The 25784-nt window shown below is 31.0% G+C and overlaps 1 protein-coding gene across 1 annotated transcript in view; it reads left to right on the top strand.

Annotated features, from left to right (window-relative positions):
* The window catches only part of MS3_00007995 (uncharacterized protein), a 30036-nt gene extending 8957 nt beyond the window's left edge, over positions 1 to 21079 (top strand). The window contains exons 2-4 of the mRNA XM_051216330.1: positions 9740 to 10005; positions 15966 to 16407; positions 20579 to 21079. Of these exons, the coding sequence (XP_051073775.1) occupies positions 9740 to 10005; positions 15966 to 16407; positions 20579 to 20751 (881 nt within the window). The 3' untranslated portion in view covers positions 20752 to 21079. The remainder of the gene's footprint in view (positions 1 to 9739; positions 10006 to 15965; positions 16408 to 20578) is intronic.
* Positions 21080 to 25784: the final 4705 nt, after the last annotated feature.

Below are 25784 nucleotides of genomic sequence, written 5' to 3'. Positions count from 1 at the left end.
GTTGAAAATGAGCATCCTTCACGAGTATAAGCAATAGTTGTTTAGAGTCCGGCACTACTATAGACTGGAAGCCAAGATGCTGGCAAACTGTATCTATGACTTTAAAAAGAGTTAATTTTATAAAGATGTTAAATCAAAAGAAACCAACCATATACCATAAATATTTATCCCACCCAATCTGTCACTAAACCGGAATAAATCTTTCAATATATAGATAATTTGTCCTCAACAAAGTAGCTCAAACTTCTCCGCTAGCTACAACAAAACTTTATGTTATGATGAATTAATCATTGATAAAACAAAGCTGGGTGATACTTCATTTTTTGTACATCTTTTGTAGACTTAAAATATAAAGAAGATGAGATTCTCAAGCCAATAGGTCATAGTAAGTACAGTTACCAAGCATTTTCGTTTTTAGAAGTTTCTTAAGGATGTTCGAGACTCGGTTTTTCTTTGCAATAATAATATCCTTGGTATATTTGTCAACTTCGAATCTAAATCATTCACATACAGTTAACTTCATCTTACAAATATAAATAGATTTATTAACCAAGCTCTTCAAAACGACCTAAATTCTTTTTTATACTTTCATTTACTAAGTATGTTAAGCGTTTCACATAATGTGTTACGTATTTTAATTTTCACGGTGAATGGAATTGAAATTTATGGAAATAATCCTCCATTCTAAGTTATTGTATTTTAATGGAAGATACTTAAACAAAACATTTGTAATTGTAGGAAATAAACATTTAAAATTCAAAATCAACATTTCATAAAGTATTTACATTAAGTTGAACAAAAAAACACAATCTTATTGTTGGAAACAGATTAACCATTCAATGAGTCAAACTGTTCAGATTAACAATATTGTGATGAACCATTTGTTTTCATTTAGGCGATATGTGAAACGAAGCCAATAATTATTTGTTTTTAATTATAAATAGAAAAATTAGGGTTAACTAGACAAGAATAAATACTGAACGCTACTATTTCTATGAATAATGGTAGCTTATTGTTTAAGGAGCCATAATAAAGTCAATTATGTTTTTATTAGAAATTCGATAAACGACTAGACAGGTGTAGGCATTCTAAACTATGACTAAATGTTATTTATACCGTAGAGTTTACTGACTGCAATACAAAACTTAAGTCATATACCTACTATTTAAAGATATGTCTAGTAAAAGATCAAACAGGATTCACTAATGACATATCTTTAAAGTTATAAACTGTAAACTAGGAGAGATAATAAAATAAAAATATATTTATTTCGGACATAATAGGAGCGTTGAATAGAATTTAGGTAACAACATTTCCAGAATAAGAGGAATTTATGGACTTCCTGAATAAGATTCACACAGTACTAGTAAACGAGATTTAATATATTCTATGATGTGGTCCCAAATCTGTCCTAATGTTGCCCCTGCATTCACTTCTTATTTTCCTATAAATCTTCGGTTAAATATGGTTCTTCGATCTTATATGTTCCTTAAGTATTGCACTTCTGATGTTTAGATTTCCGATGTTTTTGATACTTCTCTCGGTCTTGCTCATTTCTTCTTATCTTGTTGATGTAAAGTATGGCAACTTATACTTAAAATATTCGTATTAGACTATGTAATTGATAATCATTTGTTTTGAGTAAAAAAGTATAAGTAATTACTCCCCATCCTCGCTCTAAGTACAAGAATTTGGTTAATTTACCTTTAACTTGTAATACTTCTCATTTATATATATATATATGAACAAGAACTCAGGTGGGAGAAACTAATTTACTATTCCACACAAAATTACAGATTATCTTCATAAAATATGAGAACCATATATTTAGTGCTTCATTTGCAAATCTTCCATCAATTGTCAATCATTCTGTATAATTCTTCCAATTCACAGATCCTTTCTGTTTACTTCAGTTTGATCTTCTTAGCCTCCTGCTGCCAGCCATTCAATTTTTTATTGGTGTTACATACTACTTATGTCTGTTGATATAAGTAGCACACACCAAATATCTTATTGCTGAAGAAGTTGATATTTGCAGAAATTTAATTTTCCAAAAACCTGAAATACATGTTCTTTAAAAATGTATGCAACTGGGGTTCCAAATTAAGAATGGTATGGTATCGCATTCAACCTAAACGTCTTTGGTTTGACTTCATATCATCATGTGACTGTGTTCTGATAACCAATCCCAAACGCAAACGAAACGGCTGTCCAACTGTCTTTGATATTCAATGCTTCCTCATCATTTGTTAAATCATGTTGATGATCACCTCAAAAATAATTTACAAACTTTAATCTTTCTATCAGATTTACTAACTGTAAACATATTGCATGGAATAGAAAATAAAAGACATTTTTCAGAAATCCCGCGTTATTAGATCAACCCAGAACTTTGATGGATATATAAGAAATAACTTATAAAGTTTTAAAATCACTAACCATTTACTGCGAATGAATGTTTTTATAAAACATGAAGTTTAGGACTGATTAAGAGCTTATTTTTCTATTGATTTTAAGATTACTTTCATTGTGATCAAAATAATGGGACAGTTGAACACAGTTGACACTTCTTTGCACTAATCTTAACAGAACGTTAAACCATCACATGTATACTATCACCGAAGTGTCTGCAGTTAAGTAAATTTAATTTTTGACATTTTATGGTCTAGAAATAGAAATTAGCTAGAACATGAAACTCATAGTAACTTTCAATGTGAAGTGATATCAACAGAAAAGCGATTGAGAACCAGGAGGGACCGAGCAGTGGGCAAGTATATTACAGTAAATCACTAATGTAATCTGATAATGCCTTTGTTAGTTCTCAAATCGCTTAAATATGATAATTTGAACTATTGAGTGTTGACTCAATGTTATATAAATACCATGCTTACCACATGCTTTGGATGACATGAGTTTAACTCTGTGTTATTTCGTGAGTGCTCATTGCTGAATAATTCAGGCACTCCTTGATTTTCAATAGTTCTCCAATCAACGTAACATAGTTTAGAAAATTATCGTCAAATTGTGCAAAATCACTAAAATACCACTTTATCCAATAATACCCTGTTGTTTGGTGTTTAATGAACCTGAAATAATCACGACATAATCAATCCTAACTTTATAAATAAATCAAAATAGAACCCTTTCAAGAAAAATTAATATTTCTGTGATGATCGACTCTATTAATCAAATGTTTATGATCAAATAGTAAAATTTAGAGAACATCGAATCACTGTTATGTTCTTAGAGAATCATAAGTCTCCTTTACTACTATTCAACGTTTCAGGATTTTCAATAACATTATATTTAAACTGAATTATGCAAATATGTCATATAAACCAATTCGTACTAACATGCATCCATTCATCTTAATCTAGTTGAATTTACAAACCAAACTACTCTTTGTAGCATATTGTACTTTTCTAATTTTTTTCGGTTTAAAGAAAAAAAAGCAAGCAAGCACTTCATAAAGTTACTTTTCTCATTGTTTATTAGTCACTTGCGTTTACTTTTGTCGAAGTTTATTTTGTCTGTTTATTCGTATGCTGCTTTTTTTTTAAACTCAATTTATCATTTCATAGTTTCCTTTACTTACTTTTTGTTATTCAATTTTAAACAATACTATGATTACTAGACAATATTGTTTATATAAATGAAATAATGAAAAATATTACGAATTAGGTTTACTTCGGTTTATTTACGTTACCTTGGTTGACAAACTAATTAAATGTTTAAGTGAGTGGTTAATGATTTTAAAAAATGTAAAGGTTTTTTACATTTAAAAAATGATATACCGAATATATATTAAGCTTTTTATTATGATTGAATGTTCTAAATAAGAATAATGTACAATACAATTTGTACATTTAGCATCCGTTTAAGATTTCAGTGAAAAAATTGTTATTAATTTTATGGATGTTGATTTCATTTGGTTCACTTGTTGATTCCCTCGATTTACACTCTATAGAGAAGTGATAGATTACAATAGTTTATAGTTGTGTGAAATTCAATATTGTTATATGACAGTCCTAATATGTTGTAGTTCTAATCGGTTCACTATGTTATATAACATGAATTTATGTTCAAACGTGTTAAGAATAATTTGAATCCTGACCAAAATGTAAACTGATGCAAAGTTTACATAATGTGTAATTCATCAATATGTATTTCTTCTAAGCTCTTTCTTTTACTTACTTTGGTTGCTAAGAGAAAATAGTTCATAACTTGTACTTACAATCTCTACTATTAGTCATCTGATTAAGCAAATACCCTTAGTTTAATATATTTTGTTATTATTAGTGACTTTACTCAATATTATATTTCGGTACAACATAGAACTCTCAGCGCAAAGTATTTCAAAAAGTTTACTTTTCCTATTTCTTGATCGACCCTTGCAATAAATATTGAGTAGTCGCCAGTTAGATGTTAGGAGTTCAGGAATCGACATCTGATTAATGTATATTCTTTTCGATGCATATTGCCAACAACCATAATGTCCCTGATTGGGCTCTTTTGTAACGTGTACGGCGAAATGTAAACGTTTCACAAACGTACCTGAATAAGCTATGCGACTAATAGGCATAATGATGTGTTAAAACAAAGAAGAAAACAGATAACTTGTTGAAATACACATATAGCAGGAACAGGTAGCCCAGATATTCATGCAGGCCTGAGCCTATTAATTTTGACTAATTAAAATAATTATTTTTACTTGATGTGAGTATTGTGAGTAAATTCAGACTATTAACTGATGTACTGTCTGAAATTTCCCGTTATTTTTCATGTCATATCAGTTATTCAAAATAATGTCACTTATTAATTGATGACCATTCATTTTACATTGATGTATATATGATATCGGTTCATGTTTGTACTAAAAGTGGGTCATGTTTAGTAATCGCTAGGTGTCTTGTATATAAATTATTCTGAAAATGAGGCCTCATCCACTCTTAAGGATAGACACATTCAGTAATCTATTCAAACCAACTTCTTTTTGGAGTATTTTGGGACCTTCAAAGTAAAATATTGAGAATCGAGGAAAGATTATATGTGTATTCTTTTTTGATATCAAATAGATTATATTTTATTTGGAAGATAAAAAGTTGTTCCTTACTAGGATTAAAAAGAGTTAAAGTGTATTCGTAAACGCGTTCTACAAGTAGATCGTTCATATAATCGATTTTAAGTTACCCGCTGAAAAACTTTGGGTATTTTGTGAGCTCAGCATAAATGATGATAAGCTTCCAGATAGCTGGTTGATGAGATGTCATTTACAGCAGAGCTATTTTCATTCAGGAAACATCTTACTCGTATCCTTGTCAATACGCTTTCTTGAAACAGCACTACAAATTTACTGACTATTTTGAATATTTCATTAGCAGGGAATGTAAATGCTATTTGTATGGCCTTTATAGATATTTCTAATGTTACTAGCTCCAATAGAAATATTTTATTTTTATCGCACTCGTATGTTATATCAATACCTACGATGTATTAAACCCGGTGAACAAAGTTTTCACGGTCATCATTGAGAAGAAATGCCATTCCAGGTGGATCCGTAATTTACGCAGTGTTTACACTACCTCTCCGATGTCGAGCATATGTGTGGAAATTTTGTCTAAATTACCTACTACTTAATATCTAAACACTTTACAGTCCATAGTGAAGAGACATCGAGCTATTATTTTCATCCAGAAATTAGCATACACAAAATCATTTGTAACTAATGATTCAGCTCTAGAAGTCAAAAATAAGCAAATGGTATTTATTTAATTTCCTATCAGATGAGCCTTCAGCTTACCTCATAATCGATAAGCATAACCTGAATAAAGTTCGAACTATTAAATTTGAATAACATGCCTATATTATTAGAAAAGAGATATTTCAACAAACTTTCTTATAGCCGACAATCTTACCGATTATTGAAGGCGCTCTTTCATTCGCCACACGTATTTTAAATAACAACCATTATCTTTTTATTGACTTCCTCTGATTATAAAATGACAGCAAATTTCATTTTCATTGGGTGTTAATTGTTAGACAAACTGTTTTCTGTTGGAAATACAGCACCAACAAATATCTTTTTGCAAACAGCATCGACCTTACTAGTGGAAAAAGGTATATGAGATGGCAAAACTGTGATTACGAAAATTAAGAACTGGTACTAAAATCTGACAACTGACACGTCTATTGATCCGATAGCATCTAACTTAATAAACCTCTGAAATGATAATTTGACTGGTAGGAGAGAATGAATGCAGGCGATGGAGCTGAAAATCGAGACACCTTTATATCCTTACAAATTTGTTTCCCGAAACCTAAACAATACTCATGTTTTCGTTTTCAGATATCTCCACCTCAAAAAACAGCTTTGTTTGACTATAACATTTAACATAGGTCATATAATTGTATCAGTGAATGTCACTTAGATAATGTTTCAGTGAGCAAAGCACATCTAAATATTGACATATTGTATATCCGATTATTATTTCACATCCAGGGATCGATCAAAATCTCTTTAGTCAAGAAATACGATTGTAATGCATTCAACCTTGTTCCGACTTTCGAAAATTATATTGATTCACCTACACCATAATAGGTAATAATGTATACTGGAACCAGACTAATAATAATTGTGTAAATCTCATTTTTAAACTCCTGATAAATATTGAAACAGAAACAAAAAAAGAACTTTTAATAAGTATTTTAATGAATTGTACTTATTTGTTTGAATACTCTTTAAGTTGTCACCAATTTAAACTAGAGATGATGATTAGATAATAGAAAATGATTTTATTGAATGTCAAATTATCAAGTAAACATTTTGATAGGTTTTTGTTGATTTTTGTCTTTGTGATGACAGTAAGTGTTGTAAATAGTAAACAAATATTATAGTAATTTAAGTCTATTGACGTTATAGCTTCATCGAAAGTTTATATTATTTATTCGTCTACTAAAGTTTGTAGAAATTGTCAGACAAATAATTTATGTACATATGAAAATTCATAAAAGTTAATGCTGTGTACATTTCTAAACATTAAACTCAAGCTTCTTTTTTAAACTGATCATTGTAAATAATATATGTGGTCGAATAAAGTTCTGTTCAAGTTCAATCAGTTTGTTAGGTGAATTTTTTCGAACAGAGACTTGAAGTTTCAACAAATCATGCTTTAAATTATGCTAAATATCCAAAAGGTGATATCCATTATTAAGTCATTTCAAAACAGTACACCAAACAATTTATACTACCTTGAATTAGTTATTGTGCTTGCATTTCGTGGGAACCTGCAATAGTTCCTCGTTTTACACGTAATGTAATAAGCGATTCCGACATAATAATTAACGCAGCCAGATATAATAATTAGCGACAACCGACATAACAAATTGGCGATGGGAATTTCGGAAGGAAGAAACCATTACAACTGCTGATAGTGTCAATTTATAAGTTGCAGTTCTCAGCTATAACTCAGTTGTCAGTTTAACGTACCCCAAATTCTGTTTCCTTAGGTATAAATGTACTTCTGCTTTTATTTATCAAGCCGCTGTTACAACAAACGACGCAGTTACCGGTGTACGAACATGTCAATCTCAGTCGCAGAAACTTCTGTGTGAAATGAACTGAAGTCAATGCTTCAGTTTAATGAAGATGTGTTCAATTAATCTCATTTAATGCTCATCAATGCATTGAAAGAACACATGCTCAAACAATAGAATCCGGAATCTCACTCAAAAGTTATAGACATATTTAACAAGATAACTGATATATTTCCTGATGTAATGGGAAACAGTTTTGTAATTGAGGAAGAGGCCAACGAATTCTCTAATAATGTTGACTCTGGGCAATGTTCAAATGTTCTTTCATTCTAATTATCCAGTCACTTCGAGTGAAATTCAAAATCATGGTGAGACAAATGTTTAAATGAATCAATTTCTCATCAAATTTCTATGTCATATCAAATGCTATCTTAATGATTCATTAGTTTCAAACGGAGTTCTTAATGAATTTGAGAAAAATATTTCAAATGGATCAAATTCTGGTGATATCATAACAAACGTTGCTTGTTCTCACAATACACTAGATTATAGTAAAAACCTTAGTCAGTATGAAGCACAAATTCTCAATGGGTTCAAATCTAATTATAATTCTGATGGACCAAGAGCAAATGTTATTTATCTTCACAACGCATTCACTTTTTGTCAGTGTGAGAAAAATGTTTCAAATTAGTCATAGGCTAGTCACATTTCAGATGTCATTGTAGCAGATATTGGGTGCTCTCACACCTCATATATGCCACATGAAATCCCTCTTCAGTGCTGTGACAAATCGATTGGCATAAGTGTTCGTGAAGCAGTCGCGAAACCAGAATTCCCAGGAGCGAAAAAAGGATCCATCAACCTCTGTTTACCCACATGCCCTAATACGCACATATAGTGAAGATGCTAGTAGTGATAAACCAGTTCGGGTCAATAAAGTTACATTATTAGTAACATGGGTGCATGAAGATTCAACATGAGGGAGGGAGAACTATATGTGCATTGAAAGAAGGAGCAAACCATAGAAGTCAGAAGGTTAAATATGTGTTTTTTCAAATGAGGCTGAAAAAAACCAATTGAAGCTGGAACATGAATATGCGACCTGCCGAGATCTCAGTGAGTACACAAAAAGGAACAACAACCTTTCGAATAGAATCTCCACAGAAAACTCATTCTTACGTATTCTAATAAAAGAAAGGGAGGTGATATGACGGGAAGAAAAGTCGAAATTACTTTCTTTTACTCATTGTGCTTTCGTGTTCAACGTTACTTCCGTTTTTCAGTTCAATATGATGATTACCCAGTGTAATATTTGTTTTATTTTCCAGTATCATATCTTATTCTGTAATGTGTAAAATTAACATGAACTATACTCGATATGATATTTGTTTTGTCATAACTCTAAGTTTTTTTCATATGTATATGATTTCATCGTAACTATTAATCAAAATGGGTGTACAAATCAACATATAGATGAGTGTATTTTCGACTAGGATCGTGGTGTTTTGGGGTTAATAAATCTTTACTTGTATCAGTCTTGGTGTTCTTACTTCGCGTCAGTGGTTCCACTTTTACAAGTAAAGTAATAAGCGATTCTGACACAACAATTAGCGACGACCGACACAACACAATCTACTCATGTTAAATTTCTTTGAACACTCATTCCTTTGTGTCCTACCATGCCGAATAGGTTGGCTGGAGAAGAATAAAAATAGGAGCGACAACGTAATATTCGGAGGCAGAGTTCTACCACTGACGGTACCGTAGTCTGACGACAGTGACATTTAAAAAACAGAACATCTGATGATACCCTGTGGATTGGAAGTGCCTAGGATAAGACATTTAAAGTACAGAGCTAACATACCAAGAACTTTTGACATAAAATCCGTGCGCAAGCGCCTTCAGATAGTTGTCTCTTGACCTCCGGGATCATGTTTTTAAGTCTCCATGACAGCTAATAGGCCAGTTTCCTTCTTAAGCACCTCAAGACGTATCCTTCTCAAGATTGATAACCAAGGTATGACGACAACAACCTATATAGCTCTGACAGTACTCTAGATCACATTGACGGACACTGGAACAAACTATAGAATAATACCTTTTCGACAATTAAAACAAAACTTGTATTTGTTTAACATCTCTGCATTACCATATTATTAAAAATGTTTAATTTTCTTGTTATTGCCATTTGGTTCATTTTCTGTAGTAAAAGCAGATGTTTATCCACCGAAACTGTTGACACTTCCAACTGATGTTAAGCCTATAAATCAAAATCCTACAATCATCAATAAAGTTGATGCAACCCAATTGCAAGAAAAATCTATGATTGGACACATTTATGGTCTAGGTACTTTAAATAATCCAATTGATCTAATCAATAAAAAAGCATACACAGAAAATGGAATTTTCATTGAATGTACAACATCTTGTGCAACATCAGTTAAAGGTATTTATTGGAAGGCGAAGAATTCAGTAAGTTTTCATGATTATTGTTATTACCTGTATTATTATATTGCTATACACGTTAAATTGTTGAATTATTTCAGGTTTGTATTCTATTGAGGAAATTGTTTAAGAGTGTAAGCTTCGAAAATAAATTTCAGTAGTAATGAAGGAAGTTAATCTATGAAAGTTTGGGTTTATTTTTTACTTAAGGCTATATTTAATTGAAACGTTTCTGTATTGAATGGCTTGAATTTCTGTATAACAATCCATGAATAAATAATTTAATTTGTATGCCCAGCCACCACCAACCTCGATAGGCAATGTTTGCTGGTATCGGAGTGAGCTGGAAGAATGTTAAATCAAAATGTGCCATATGTTCGTTAAGTTAACAACTATTGGTCTGAGCCATCCTATTAGAATCAGACTACCTGGTTGGGGTCAATAAAATAACTTTACCCAACGGCTGGCAGCTTCGCGTGACAGTGGTGCAAGTCCATTTATTCTTCACCTTTCTCTCGATCTTCAATTCTGGTATTACTTCATGTATACCTTCCTATTCTAGCATTTTCCAAACATTCAGTGCTTATTTTTCTTATTGTCATTGTCACAACATTGTTGCAATCTCTTTCTCTGCTCATTTTCTTAATTTTATCTCATCGCTCTAAAATAATACGATAGCTTAGAGCAAACCACATCTGCGTTACTCTCTATGTTGGTAAGAAAAACTGACTGTAAGTTCAGAGTAACACTTTCTGCACAACAACATCTTCATATTCGAGTTTGCTACTTTCAGTACTGTTTTATTAAATGATGAACTCTTTTGTGATGCTTAATTCAAACTTATAATAATCTTTTTTGCTGACAGTCACAAGAGATACCAATTAAATTACAAAAAATCCCTTTTATTGTTTCGGGTTAAAGCACTTTGTCTACATAAAAACGCACGCTGTGTCTTTATATAGGCTGATTTTCTCAAACAGTAAATTTGGAATAATAAGATTCCTAACAGCTTCAAATCACAATGAATAATTTGGTTTGAAACAAAAGGTTGAGATACTTTAATTAATGAAACTGAGAGTTTGAAAGGTGATAACATTTCAAAAAAGGGAAGATATAAAAATGACATTAAACTGATTCCTTTCGATATTTGAAAAATATAGTTTCATAAAAAAGATTAGGGAAGTTTATAATTAATTATCATCAATAAACAAATTAGTTTTACCTAACTGGATGACAATTATTATGATAAATTTAATTTTGTTGAGTGAAAGTCGGTAGACGGCTAGAAATGAGACTATGTAGTATATAAAAGTATTTCTTCTTACTGATTTCTACCAACGAGATTGCTAGTCCTACGTATGACTTGATTATTTCTACATGTGTTGTCTGGTAAATCCTTTCTCCTGCTAACAGTGGCGCACTACTGATCCCAATTTATGGTGTTTTATGGCATGAAAACTCTCACCGTTCTAAGCAATATGTACTGAAGTTTGAAAAAGGCGGAATACCATTTTTGTCTTGCGACTGCATGTATCGGTAAAAATGTTCGATTATTTTAGAAACATAATGTGCCCAAGACGTTTGTATAGGCGTTTTTCCAAAGCTGCATGAACTTGTTTTAGTATAAGATATTATCATATATGCCATGTATGGACATCATATATGACTATTTCCCTGGTAACTGTTATTACATAGAAGTTTAAGGTGAAAATTCTGTCGTAAATTTTAATATTTCCCATCTTACTACCTATTTATCTACAAAACTATAGAATAAAGTGACATAGTGAATACATTTTGTTTCCATAGATTTTTAAATATTTATTCTGTATTGAAGGGTCATAATATTAGGTGTATTGATAATAAATAACTACTCAATAATGTTTATTCAGTACAATATACATATATATTATAGTAGAAAATTAAAACTAAATGAATTGTTTCTAAGAAAATAAGGACAACAGTAAATAAGCCTTAGGCTCAAATGCATTGGTTTTTGATTAGATCAACCCTGAAAACCCATCTGTCAAATAGTATATTTAGTAAATATGGTACAGTAAACTTTTGTTGCACTTTCCTTGCATGAATTCTAAATTATTTGTGGCTCTGACTATCAAGTGCTGTACGATGAGTAAGCTGTTAAAACACTACTTTCAAAGAATATCCTGAGTTATAAACATTATTAACAATATTAATAAAGTCAAAGTTTAACAAAAACATTTCTTAGAAATTGGTAGATTTCTTATTCACTGAGTTTAGTAATATTTTTATAGTGAAACTGATTAGGTAATAATACCATCTTAGTCGATGCATTTGAGCTCAGGATTTCGGAATCTTTCACTCTTTGCTTTTAAAATGTTATATCTAGGATCAAGTAGAATGGGTGTTTGAGGAATTTGTGATCAATTCATACAATTTAAATTCGGTGACTATGTCTTAACTATGTCATAAAACTGAAACATTACAGAATCTGTCAACAGACTGAATTCCAGTTGACAGCAAATTAAACCAAATATTTAATTTATCAAGAAGAGTATGGATATTTGTGATCTTTTGAGAACTCGAAAATATATCATTAACTGTTAGTTCCATTTTCTTTTCATAAAGCTTTCTTTTACATTACATAGACCTATGTTGTAAAGGATTTCAGTGTTTTCATAGTCATTAATAACTTCATAGAAACCAAGTGTAACTCCTAATCGTTAATTAAATATAGGCATTTACGTATGATCTCGAGTTATTTTTAGCCTACAGTAGGTTATGATCATTCATCAGACAGATAATCATGTTTGAGAACACAAACTTGAACACTAATACCAATAATAACAACAACCTATAGTGGAGAAAATGAGATAGTGAAACTTGAAAATTTAACATTTTGATTATCCACTTGATAAATTGTGCATAAATTCATATTCGATAGATCATACATGTATGTTGCAAATTCCAAATCCAAAATGCTAAAAATAAATGTCTATCTTGACAAATCAGTTATAATAAACTGACGATAGTATATATAAGAAAACAATATTTTACCTTAATAAATATGCCGTTCACTATAATTAAAAAGAAATGGAAGTTGATGGATGTATTGACGTAATGTGTGCATATATGTATATATCTAATATATTCAGATAGCACAAATCAATAACAACACAAATGTACTGCTGAAACTCACTATTAAAATAACATGATTAAATTGATAATCAGTGTAAAATCGAACCGATGATTTGTAAAGTATAGATGACACTAAGAAGAGTTTCGATTTATATGTATATAGAAGTGTGAGTTGGATTGCATCATGAATTAATATCAAATGACTAGTGGAGTATAATCTTTTCAGAAGTGAACCAGTTACCCATCCATGGAATTGGATGATTTCATGCCATGCTGGCAATCATCTGAAGTCAAAAATGTAGACCATCAATTAATTTAGGGGTAATGTACTCGTTTCGAAAACTGAATTTCCTCAATTCTCTCTCTAGTCATGCTCCAGGTGTACATTTCAGAGGAGTTCCATATCAAGACGAAATACATGTCCACTGCTCTTTGGTTTTCATTGGTTTCTCGATTTACATCAATCTATGATGAAATTCAACTTCGACTTTCTTAAATATCTAATCTTATCAATTAATCTTCAGGAAATATTGAATATGATCATTATAAAATAGTAATATAATAATATATACTGTCATTATTAATATTTAAACAATGATACAACTTATAACCTGTGATGAATACACATCAATCAGGTTTTTATTGTTCTGTTTTCATAAATATAACCTGGGTTTTTTATTTTGTTCTCATCCTTTGCAACTGAAAATAATAATAACAGTAGTATCATAATACTAGACTAACCAAAATAGTTAATGAATAATTATCATCCCTAGAAATCTTTATTATTGTTTGTATTCATTTTTTTCTTATCATATAAATGTATCTTGTTTGAATTTGTTACAAACAATGCCAAAAATCATGTTTCATATTTAGAAAAAAACTTATCATATTTTATATCTGTTAGAATAAATAAATTCATAGTATTTATATAAAGAAAGAAATAGCCATGGTAATAATAATAATCATTTAAAGAAAAAAGAAAGGAATCTCTATATACTTTGTATATATGACTTGATTATCTAGAAATCAAGTTGAAACATATTTTCTTTCTTTGGTAAATAAAAATTAATATAACGACATAACAACTTTATATTTAGATTAATAAGTGAAGTATAAATCTTCTTTTTTCATGGTCATGCAAATATTTATTTAGATTATTGTTATTATTATTATTAGCTTTATTCAATAATATATTTGTGGTACTGCTATGTTTGAAGTGATGACGAGTTCATCTAATTTGAGAACGAAACGAAAACTCTGTGACACAATGACAGAAAACTAACTATTTTGATGCGTCCCAGCCCCTCTAACTAGAGAGATAAGTCCATGTTCGAAACGGGGAAATATATTCTGCGACTAGGCAGAAGCACAAGCGATAACAACAGGCACAAATCAAACGTTTATATACAGAATAAAATTGTCGTTGGGAAGCGTTAAAAAATAGTATACTAAAAGATACAACGAGCCGATAGCGTTTAAGATTCTCCCAAATAGGAAATACGACATGAAGGTGAAAATCAGTACTTTTAACGCGAAAATAAGAAATTCAAATTTTTAAAAGAAAATTACAAAAATATGGTATTTATCAAGTGAATTCTGGGGATCTAACATCCCCAACAGGTATAATATAGTATTATCAGCACCAAGTATTTCAAAAAGTTTCTGTTTCTTATTTTTGGTTGATCCTGACGATAAATATTGAATGGTCACCAGTTAGATATTAGCAGTCCAATCAATCAACATCTAAATAATGTACTTTCTTTTCGGTGCATATTGCCAGAAACTACAATATTTCTGATTGGACCTTTTGTATCTTGTGTAACGAAAGGTTGTGGACTTTTCAGAAACGCACTTGAGTAGGTTCTGTGATTATTAGTCATAATGATGTGTTAAAACAAATGAAATTAGATAACTCGTTGAAATATCTAGATAACAGGAACAGGTAGCCCAGATGTTCAAGTATAAATAGATGAGTACTACTGCTAAAACAATACTTGTAATTACTTTAACTATATGTTGTGTTTAGTGTATTTAAAATTAATCAACCTCATTATGTCATATTCGAATAAATCAAATTGTAAATGATGTTTTAGCGCATGATTGTTAAAAATATTCTGGACTATTTCAAAGTCTAAAATGTTTATAAAATATGTTGACAATATGAAACCCTGTAGGAATAAATCATTTGATATATTTAAAGTTTTTCTTATAATTCAAATTAGTGTCATTTTTCACGATGTTCAAGAATAATCAACCGCCGATACCATTTTAAATTTCATAGATTACAAAAGAAAATAAGAAATTCCAACAGTACTTCCAGATTTTAAATGGTTGACTAACTTTATTCCATTCATGATCTCAGTAAAATTCTAACATTGCTCAACTTCTACGATGAATGTTTATCGAATGATAAACAATCCTAATTAACAAAAACAGATAAAACTGTGGGACAAATTTAGCTTACGATACAAAACATTCATGAAGACTATTTGATTTCCTCACAAATCGATATCACCAGGACAAAAATTACAAACCCGGTAGCATTTAGATGAAGTTTGAAAAGTCTACCAATGGGCTCCAATTCACTTTTTTGAAAATATGACCTGTCGCGGCAAGGGATCGAAAGTCCTGAGTTTTATCCTTGATTGAATTATGAGTGTTTTCAACTATGACAAAGCAGCACTCTAGTGTTACTTAATGTTCTATAGTTCTTCGTTTTATGGTGTTTGATTGTGAAAACAGTTTTCCTACCGGACAATAAAGCAGATTGAATCATTCTACTGTTGTCTGACCTTCTTTTGAGGTTGACGACTATAAATATGTGCATTCATTTCATTATGTTTTACTGTTGTTTTACATTTGTTCTATTACAGACATGGACTCATAGTTTACATGTGCAATCAGGCATTAACAATGATGATGATGAAGATTATGTCGATGACAGTTTATACAATCGAATTCACAGATTATCCTATAAATCAGAATATACTAATCCTATTTGTGAGGTTGGTTTAAAATCAGTTAAAAGTCGCATACAAATTAAATGTGCATCTGGGCAAAGTCAAACACCATCTAAACTTTTATCACATACATTAGTTGGATTAAATAAAATCACTTGTTTTCCATATTATGATAAAGAAATGGAAAATAAATTGTCTAAATTAACACGTTACAATGAAGAACATAAAGGAGTTAGTTCACAATTTATAGTACATAATAAAAATAATCCACCTGATATAACTCAGTCTGATTGTTTCATTGATGATGGTAATGGTCATTCACATGCAGCTGCTTGTATTTATGTTTTGTGTCCTGGTAAGTGTTTTTGTAGGTCACTGACTGTTTGTCTATCTTTTGATGTATATAGAAACAATAACGGGGCGGATTTGCATGCATACACCATACAATTCTCTTTGAACCTTGCACACAACAATAGCATCATGCACTGTCCTATCGCCCTTGGCAGATTAGGCAACCCAAAAGTTACGAGAACACTATCAGAGCATACGACAGGCTAGGCACCCCATATATATATATATATATATATATATATATATATATATATATATAAGAATAGTGAAGTATTTTTCCGTCAAAATATACTACCAATAGTAATTGGTGTTGAAATACTTGAGGATTAATTTAATTATGATCATATAACACATGAGAGTTGTTACATTTACATATTATCGAGTCATTTAGATCAAATAACAAAGTTATAGTTTAGTTACTTCCTATGAAACATGATCTATCAGTGAAACTAGAATTTAGTTAAAAAGATATCGCGTAGACTATCTGAATTTGTATGTTGTACTTGTTACAGATTGGTCTCCTTTGAAACAGCTACATATCAAACCAATCTCCACAAAACATATTCAATCAGACTATAGTAGTCAGCTTATTGATGACTTTTCTGAAGTTCTAGTGATAAATTTTGACTGGCTGAAGTCATGCACATTTTCGAAGAAATTAGCTGTAGTGGGAGGATTCCATGCAATATCTTCGATTAATTTGGGTCGGAATTGTGCGGTTAAACATCGACTTAGTGGTTCTAATGTTAAGGATCCATCACGAAGTGTTAAAATCCCAGGTTTGATCCCTGATTGGGATGTACGTGAGCACTGTTGGTGTTACGTCCTTGATCTGTCTACCCAGTAGTCTAGATTGAGGCTGGCAAGATGGCTGTCTAGTTTAACATTGAAGCTAGTATCCGTAGGTTCTAAGTGAGACTAACTACTTGTGGTAGAGAGACGAAAAACTAATTGACTCACAAGCTCGCGGCTCAGAAGACAGGTTGACTGGAACGCCACTCGATTTATTCCCAATTTTGATCCACACCGATCTGGTTCCGATTGAGATTAGTGTAAAAATATACATGAATAAATAGATGACCAACAAGAGCACAGCACACAAACAATTAGGAAAATACAATTATGTCCAAAACCAGGGATTACGTTAGAAAATAGAGCACAAAAGATTATGTTTACATAACAATAACTTTGGGACAGAAAAATCTATGGCTGTAAAGATCACATCAAACAAAAGCCTATGGTTTGTGGAATAAGCTAGAAACAAAAGTAAATGTCAGTGTTTTAGAAGCTTAAAATCAAATGAAATAACGTCCCCAAAAATAGTTCCCGTTGCTTGACAAGGCTTCTTATTTCTCTGTTCACATCAGTTCGGGAGTCCGAACTATGATGAAACAATTGCTCCGCGCTTCTTGATTTTCGGTGGCACCCCTATTGAGTATAATCTATGACGTATAAAATCGACTAATCAGGGTTTCCTTTGAAAATTTCTGTCGAAGCACCTCTTTGAAAAACAAGTAGCAATTGACTAATGGTTATAATAAGTCCTTACTATTGGAAAAAAAAATGAAATAAGTCTTTGTTATGAGCCACACAAACGCACAAACTAATTACATTTACATTTATTTCATATACCATGATTATCTTCATTAATCTATCAGTTTTATTATTACCACCGTTGTTGTTTAAACACATAATCTGTATTGAAAATGTTTGTGAATACATATTTCACTTTATCATGAAAACGAAAATAGTTAGATATCATACAGACATTCACTACACGTGAGTACATACACGGATACTTAAATGATCTAATTAAATGAGTAATCTTAAAGTAAATAAATTAAATATGTCCAATATATTTAATGATCGATTTTACTTGTTCATAATCCATAACAAAAAACATTTTTAAACTTGTATATACATGAACATTAGAAAACATGTTTAAACAAGATTGAATTTGTATATGCCATTACTCAATGTCAAGTTGTTTTTATCACTGAATAATAGATGAAGATTCTCTATGCTCTTTTACTTATCTATGTGTATATGTGTGTGACCTCTATACATAAAGACACCTACAAACCGCACTGCAAACAAAAATCAGCAACATCATTACTTCTTGTCATATAACTCAACTACCATTTGGAATGATGACTGAGTCAATAATCATAAGGTAACATAATCTGTTGGCTAAAAGGAACATGTAGATGACTAAAGATAGGTAGATGTTTATAAGAGAAATTGTCTTCTAAATATCATTTCACCCACAAATACATTAAAACAGGTTAAACTAGAATTATCAACCAGACAAATAAGTCAGTTATATTAGTCTTGATTTTCGCGATATTTACATAGTTACTAAGTTATTTATTTGAGAAATACTCATTAATTAAATGAACTGAGCCATACAAGAAAATTGACAGGATAAAAGGAACATAACGTTGTGTATATTATACGACGGTCTCGTGAAAGCTTATTACAAGCAGACATCCCACTGCACAATAGTAGTATTTTTTTTCCTTAAGAAACTCCGTTGACTTGTACAAGTCAGTGAACAAATTTTAATAAAAAGCCAGTACATCTACAAGTTATTCAGTACGTTGATTCGGATAATAATTCGGAAAAAATACCAGCGTTATTTGGTTTAAACAAGCTGTTCTTTTTCTTTAAAACAATTTAAAGAACAGTTTACAGGTTTGCTTCGTTCTAGTTTTTCGTGAATACATTGGTTACGGTAAAATCTACATGTCAGAAAATTGATTCTTTCAACATTTTTATAAGAAATCTCATGTACATTCAGAAGTTTAATCTTATTCAACAAAATTTGAATCTGTTATTGTCAGACCATTATTTTAATATACTCAATAAAACTCTGATTAAAATACGATGGATAACATTAGCGGTTGTTACCCTATCTGCTAGCTGAATTTCATCTAACTGAGAGAATGCTCGTCTGAAAACAGCTAAGATTTAATGATTTGTGCTCTAGATTCTTGATCATTAGTGTCTGACTGAAGGAAGTGAATTTGTTCTAGTTATATAATGTGAGTATGCTTAAGTTAACGTTTTAGTCACGGTAATCAGTCAATGAATTTACTGCAACGCTTTAGTATTAATTTATTTATTATTGCATGACATGAAAGTTACAGACTTCCTAAAAGTTTCCACGTGTTTAGTTGGGAGTAAGAAAATAATTAGATATAAAACTCATCATATATACCACCACATACTTTCTACAGAGAAAACATGGTCTGTGGAATTAGTCTGGTTGATGGTCAGCCAATTACTCATGGGTATGAAATTATATCAGAACGCTGCAACACTTAGAGCTGATTGTAGCTGAAAATTTAGACTATTAAATACAAACTCAGGAGCTGATCAAGATCATGGCAACAGTGAGATTGAAAAGTCAAGTATATTGTTCTTTTCCAGATCTTAGATTTACCCCGATTGAAAGTCTTAATCTAGGAAAAAGTAGTTCATAGCTCTTTGATTTCTAGAGACTCTTTACCTGAGATTAGTTTAGGATGAGTACTGTTTTTAAATCACACTGTGTCTTTATAAACACAATCCAATCGTATAAGAACACTCGATATTTTGATCGGTTTCAAGTTTTATTGCTTTCTCATCTAAAAATAATGATAAACATTTTCAATTACCAACATATTGTTTACTGTCAGTGTGAATAAAAATCATCAAGACTAGAATGTGAAAGTTTGGTTGGTAATTTTGGCTCAGATTGCCAGCTGAATTCACTGTCTTTGAATAAATTCAATATCTATTTTTTGAAGTTAGAATTACATTTTTCGGATTTAGTCGAAACGCTACATAGCTTAGACATTCTTGATATTATTAGGTAAGACTAAAGTAATTTCTAGACTTATCAGTTCTAAAATCCACGTCTTTAAACAGTGTAAATTTGCTTTGTGACAGTTCAGTAGTGAAGAAATTACTAATACTTTATTTCTTGTCTGGTAGAGATCTACTTGACTGTTTTATCTATCGAATCTGGAATTTTCAAAATTATTTCAAATTTTAATTTACCTACTTATAAGTAGGCAAGTGATGAGCATAAAATATACGGAGGCTCGCTCGTTTTCATTTCTTAGGAAACACAGCTACAATGTGAAACATAAACAAAATAATTACCATTATTTTATTCCTTTTATGGTTAGGTCAACCAGTGGCTTGGTTTACATTCGGGGAAAAAGTCGCCCTTGGTTCATCTGCTGCTTTATTTCTTGTCTTAATTATATTATTTTGTTATATAACACGTCAACGTCGTCGGGCTAAACGAAAAGCAGATATGTCACCTGGACAACAACACGAAATTGAACTGATGTTGTGAAATTAAGTTCACAGATATTCCTGAGTCTTCCATTTTCTATTTTCATTGAAACCGAATTACCATAAACCCTATCTGTTTTCACTGAATGGAGCTAGATATTGATTGAGATCATAACGAATATCTCTTTATAAATGTGTACTTCAGTGTGGATTTATCTTAATACAATGTATCAATTGATCTTTTAAACTATTTCATCTACCTTCATCTCATATTTTTTACAGAAACAAATCCTACTGTACAGTTAATAATTATTTTGTATAATCTGTATCATATTTCTTTTCTATGTAACCTTTTTGTTATTATTCTGTTTTACTATTGTTTAGATGTGTACGTATATTACGAAGATATATACATGACACATGTATAAACGGTGAATTATCTTTTTATCTGTTGATTGGCTGGGTATATTTGACGGGAAACCGTGTTAGGAAATCGTGTTAGTTGTCACTCGTTAGCAAAACGTACTTTTCATCCCCCCTGTAGAACTGGAACCCACCACATTCAGCTACACATCTTGATACATTACCACTGAGCTAGATGGTTGTGACCGATCTGTCGGACTGAGAATTCTACGACTGATTAATCACTGAATAGCTACCGATTGGATTTTTTGCCTTATCCTTTAGAGTAGGTCGAATTTCATAGATCAATTGCAATTTGTTGACTAATCTGACTTTTAATTTCTCGTTTAGTCAACAAGCCATTTCAACTATTTCAGTTAAAAGTACTGGAAAACATATTATCATCTTAACAATTAGTAGATTACTGATTCTCATAGTTTCTACTTGGAAGTAGAAAATCTAGAAAGGAGATATTGGGATTTAATTAAGTGGTCTGAATTAGTGAAGTCATCTGTAAACTAATTGGAAGTGAAAATTACTAGAGAAGACCTTCTTCTTTACTTAAAGAATCCTCAAAAAAGTAAATCCAATATATTATACAACATTAAACTTAATTCTTTCATATCTCATGATGAGTGCTATTCCAGTGTGTTTACTGGATTGCTGATGAAGCTAGTTTTTGACGGATTTATTTAAATTCATACTGTAACAAGACCATGTTTCAACGTCATCACATCATTATAACCTAATTTAATCATAATTCCTAATGGGACTCAATCAGTATAGAGCCATTCAAAGAATGAAATGCAAAAATCTTTATCCTTAAAAATTAATGTTATTAGTAACGTGATATAGTTAGGTAATTTATTGCACTTTCGTCAGTGTCCGAATACAAATAAAACCTGAAGAGAGCAAATAGCAACGATTTCTGTATGATAACATGAATGCATTTTTATAGAATACATGAACTGTGGCTAAGAGCGGGATACACCACAAGCATTTCGCCATATTTGAGACTCTTCGGCCGGATATATCTGCATCTTAGTGTCGATGTTCACACAATTATCTACATATCCTAACACGGACTAATCAGAACTAAGTCAATAATATCATAAGAAGTGTAATGGACATTCTCTTAATCAATCAAATGAATTCATTTTATTTCATTAGATTCATAGTTATTGCCTGCAATTAGTAATATTTTACAAACAACAAATTTTCAAATAGAGTTTAACATATATTTGGAAGTCAATCTTCATAGAATTTAGTATATGAAAGTATCAGTATGGTAGAGCAAACATCTCTAGTTTCATAATGTTGCAGTTACCTGTACAGCATAAGATGAGCATTATTTATTGTATTTCAGCTTGTCTCTAGTTTGGTTATTCCATAACCGAAATTCCACCAGCGTTCAATCATACTGAAACAGAATAATCCACTTGTTCAAGTCACGTATATTTGATTTTGTATTTCTTTTTGTTTGGTTATAAATAAGAATATTTTATCCACTTTATATTTAACTCTTTCTCAAATCCTTTAGTGATTGTTAAATATTTACAACGTTTTGTTCGACATTGTTGTTTGTATATGGATCATCACTTTTTCACAATTGTGGAATTCAATTATCGCTAATACCTTCATTTTAACACAACAATCTGGGACTATAATTAAACAGTCATAAAAATAAGTAGAGGTAAATCATCTGAGACTAGTAGAAATTTAAGTTAGTTGCAGTTTCCAATTAAATTCAGAGCCAAACCAGAATTATTTTCTCATCTGTAGGCAGGTTTTTCAAAGGAAGTTAATATGAATAATAATTTTTATTACTAGAAACAACTAACCAGTTAAAATCAGAATAAACCAATATATCAGATGATTGAACGACTGTCATTTTCAATGGTTATAGTATATGGATTAAATAATGATTCAGAACATCTAGGACACAGATTTAGTTTTATTCAGGGTACAGAGTTAACATATCTTCCCTCCTGATCCGGCCTTCTCATTCAACTCATTTTCCATCAATCAGAAACATGAATTGAGAAATGGAACAGGAGAGGATACATAAGCTAAGGATTTCATCTACGTTTTCAATTTTCAAGGAGTATGTGATGTTCACCACTTTCGGCCTCTTTTATGTTCATTTGGTTGATAAATACTTTATGTTGGAACATAATTTTCATTAAAGATTTCATTTCAAGTGCCTAAAGTTATCAGAAATCGTCTACTACGGATGTCAGTACATCTCAGACGAACATGATGGATAAATAGCAAAAATATGTTGAAAGTTAAGGCTTTAAATGAAATCTCTGGTGAAAATGACATGACTTAGCAGCGCTCACGCACTTAATGAACTCAGAAATGACTGTAGACACTAAATATAACAATTTACGTGAACATAAAAAGCGTTACGGATAACTTCAGTCAGAATAGATTTGGATATAACTTACATAAGACTTATGTAAAGACTACTCATGTAATCCAAATAAAAATAGGACAACTATTGATTGGCTAACAATGGTTCAAAAACAAGCATTTCATAATATTCCTCTTATCTGGTTGGGATTCACTTGTTCTTCCAAGCGAAATTGTATAGCTTCTGTACTTCTCATAATTCAGAATATTTCATTAGTTAAAAAGAACATATTAAAATTCTTTAAATTTATTAAAATTTAATGATTTCTACACCAGAATATATTATCCTCCTTAAAAATAACTTGTTGTTACCATTATCAACAGCATTTAATTAAAAATGTAACTTACATAATTGAATACAGACATAACTTCTTGAACATATCTCCCTGAGTGGTCTATTATCAGACTCATAAACGATTTTCTTCCTTACCCCTTGATTAGTACGTAACGTCGTTAGTTATTTATCCTCGAATCCATTTTGGTGATGCAATTTTTCTATCCTCCTATAGACATACATTTTCCATATAACTACATATACGAATGTACAGCTTAAGTAAATGATTTCGTCGAAAAATTTTCCTCGCTGAATTCTCTTTTTCTTATTTAATGAATAATACTTATGTACTTAACTCATTTCACTGTAGTTTGGTTATTTCAAGGAACTTCTCCATACTTCAGTTATGTGATTATATGATTTCTCATATTGATTATTTCCATCTAGTTTTCTGTGTATTCTATTTTTCTTTTGATATATCATTTAGTGAGAAAACATTATCACTTGTTTATATAACGAATGGTTTACAATATTATTTTCCCTCTCACACGTATATTACAATGATACGTTAATAAGGTCAATCATATCATATTAGAACTAGAATTCGTGACATAAATTAAAGAACCGATCTAACACTCGAGAAGACTTTATTCAATGTAATTACAAGCAGTGAGTTGAGAGTAGAAATCAATGGTAAGAAGGGAAAAATTACATAATTGATAGTCCATAGGCTGTGGCTGTTTATCCACATTCAACAATCAATCATATTTTACTTTCACTACCACATATCACTTGTTTCGTCAGATACTTTTTATGTCATCAAATTACTTAAGTTGTCCTTAATACGTTTCTATTATAAATTCATGATATACAATTATTTACAATATTAGGTTTATTAGTTCTATACAATTTCACAAACGTTTCAGTTAAACAAACACATAACCGATCAAATAAGCCAAATTCTAAGGGGCAGAAAAATAAAAAATAAAACTTTTTTGACACATAGCATTCCCGTATACAGTTATTTAGCCTATTATTTATGATAACAAATCAGAAAATACAGTTGTACAAAACGATTTTTTAAGCAATCAACACCATGGAATGCCGGCTCAGTGGTCTAGTAGCTTAGGCGTTCGCGCGCGAGACTGAGATTATTTCAAATATAATTTTCACATATAATGAGTTATATACGGTAGTTTTTCTTTGATTTTTTACAGCTGTTGGGCGACAGACCTCGTATCATAGTCTCTTCGTAAGTTGAATTGATGTGTACACATGAGTTAATATTCTGAGTTGTACTGTGAACCGCTCGTAATTTTCGTACTTAATTTTACTCTGCGATTTCACCGTCCGAACGAAGCTCCTGAATTCGACGTATATTAATTGTTTCATTTGAACTTTAATTCAAACACACAGGTAGTATCGCTCGGTCTCACGCATAAAGTGTAACTCAAAGTGAGGTTCACTAGCTTGTACTTGGTCAATAAGTTTCATTATTTCAGTAAGATGCATGAATAACCCATTTAACTGGTCAATCTTGGTCCGACAAATTGTTTGACAACATTTTTCAAAGGCGTATTTTCAATTAATTTATCTTTTTTTCATGGTTGAAAAGCTTAAATAGCATTATCGGACTACATTTAAGATAAATCGTAAGTCTTAAACTTCAGAACTACCATCTAAAATTAATAGCATGAACCAGTTGAAATCATTTCAGTATTTATACATACAGATAACCATAAATGTAATGAACGTAGTACAGTACTGTACCGATTAAAGTGACCATATTTTGCAGCAACTCAAAACAACAAGGATAATAATAACTCAATATTATTTTGAGAGAAGTATCATTAACGTTTCCGTGAGACAAATAATTATGATATCCTGATTTCTTAGTCCAAAGTTTGAAATTAATTTCTCAATTAATATACTGTACAGATTGTGTTTGAATAATGTTCAACTATAAAGTTACTAGAAGTTAGATAAATTATTTTTCAGAGAGG

The sequence above is a fragment of the Schistosoma haematobium genome, chromosome 1 (genome assembly GCF_000699445.3).
Source record: "Schistosoma haematobium chromosome 1, whole genome shotgun sequence".
NCBI lineage: Eukaryota > Metazoa > Platyhelminthes > Trematoda > Strigeidida > Schistosomatidae > Schistosoma > Schistosoma haematobium.
Note: the sequence above shows the minus strand (reverse complement) of the source record. Positions and strands in the feature narration are given on the sequence as shown.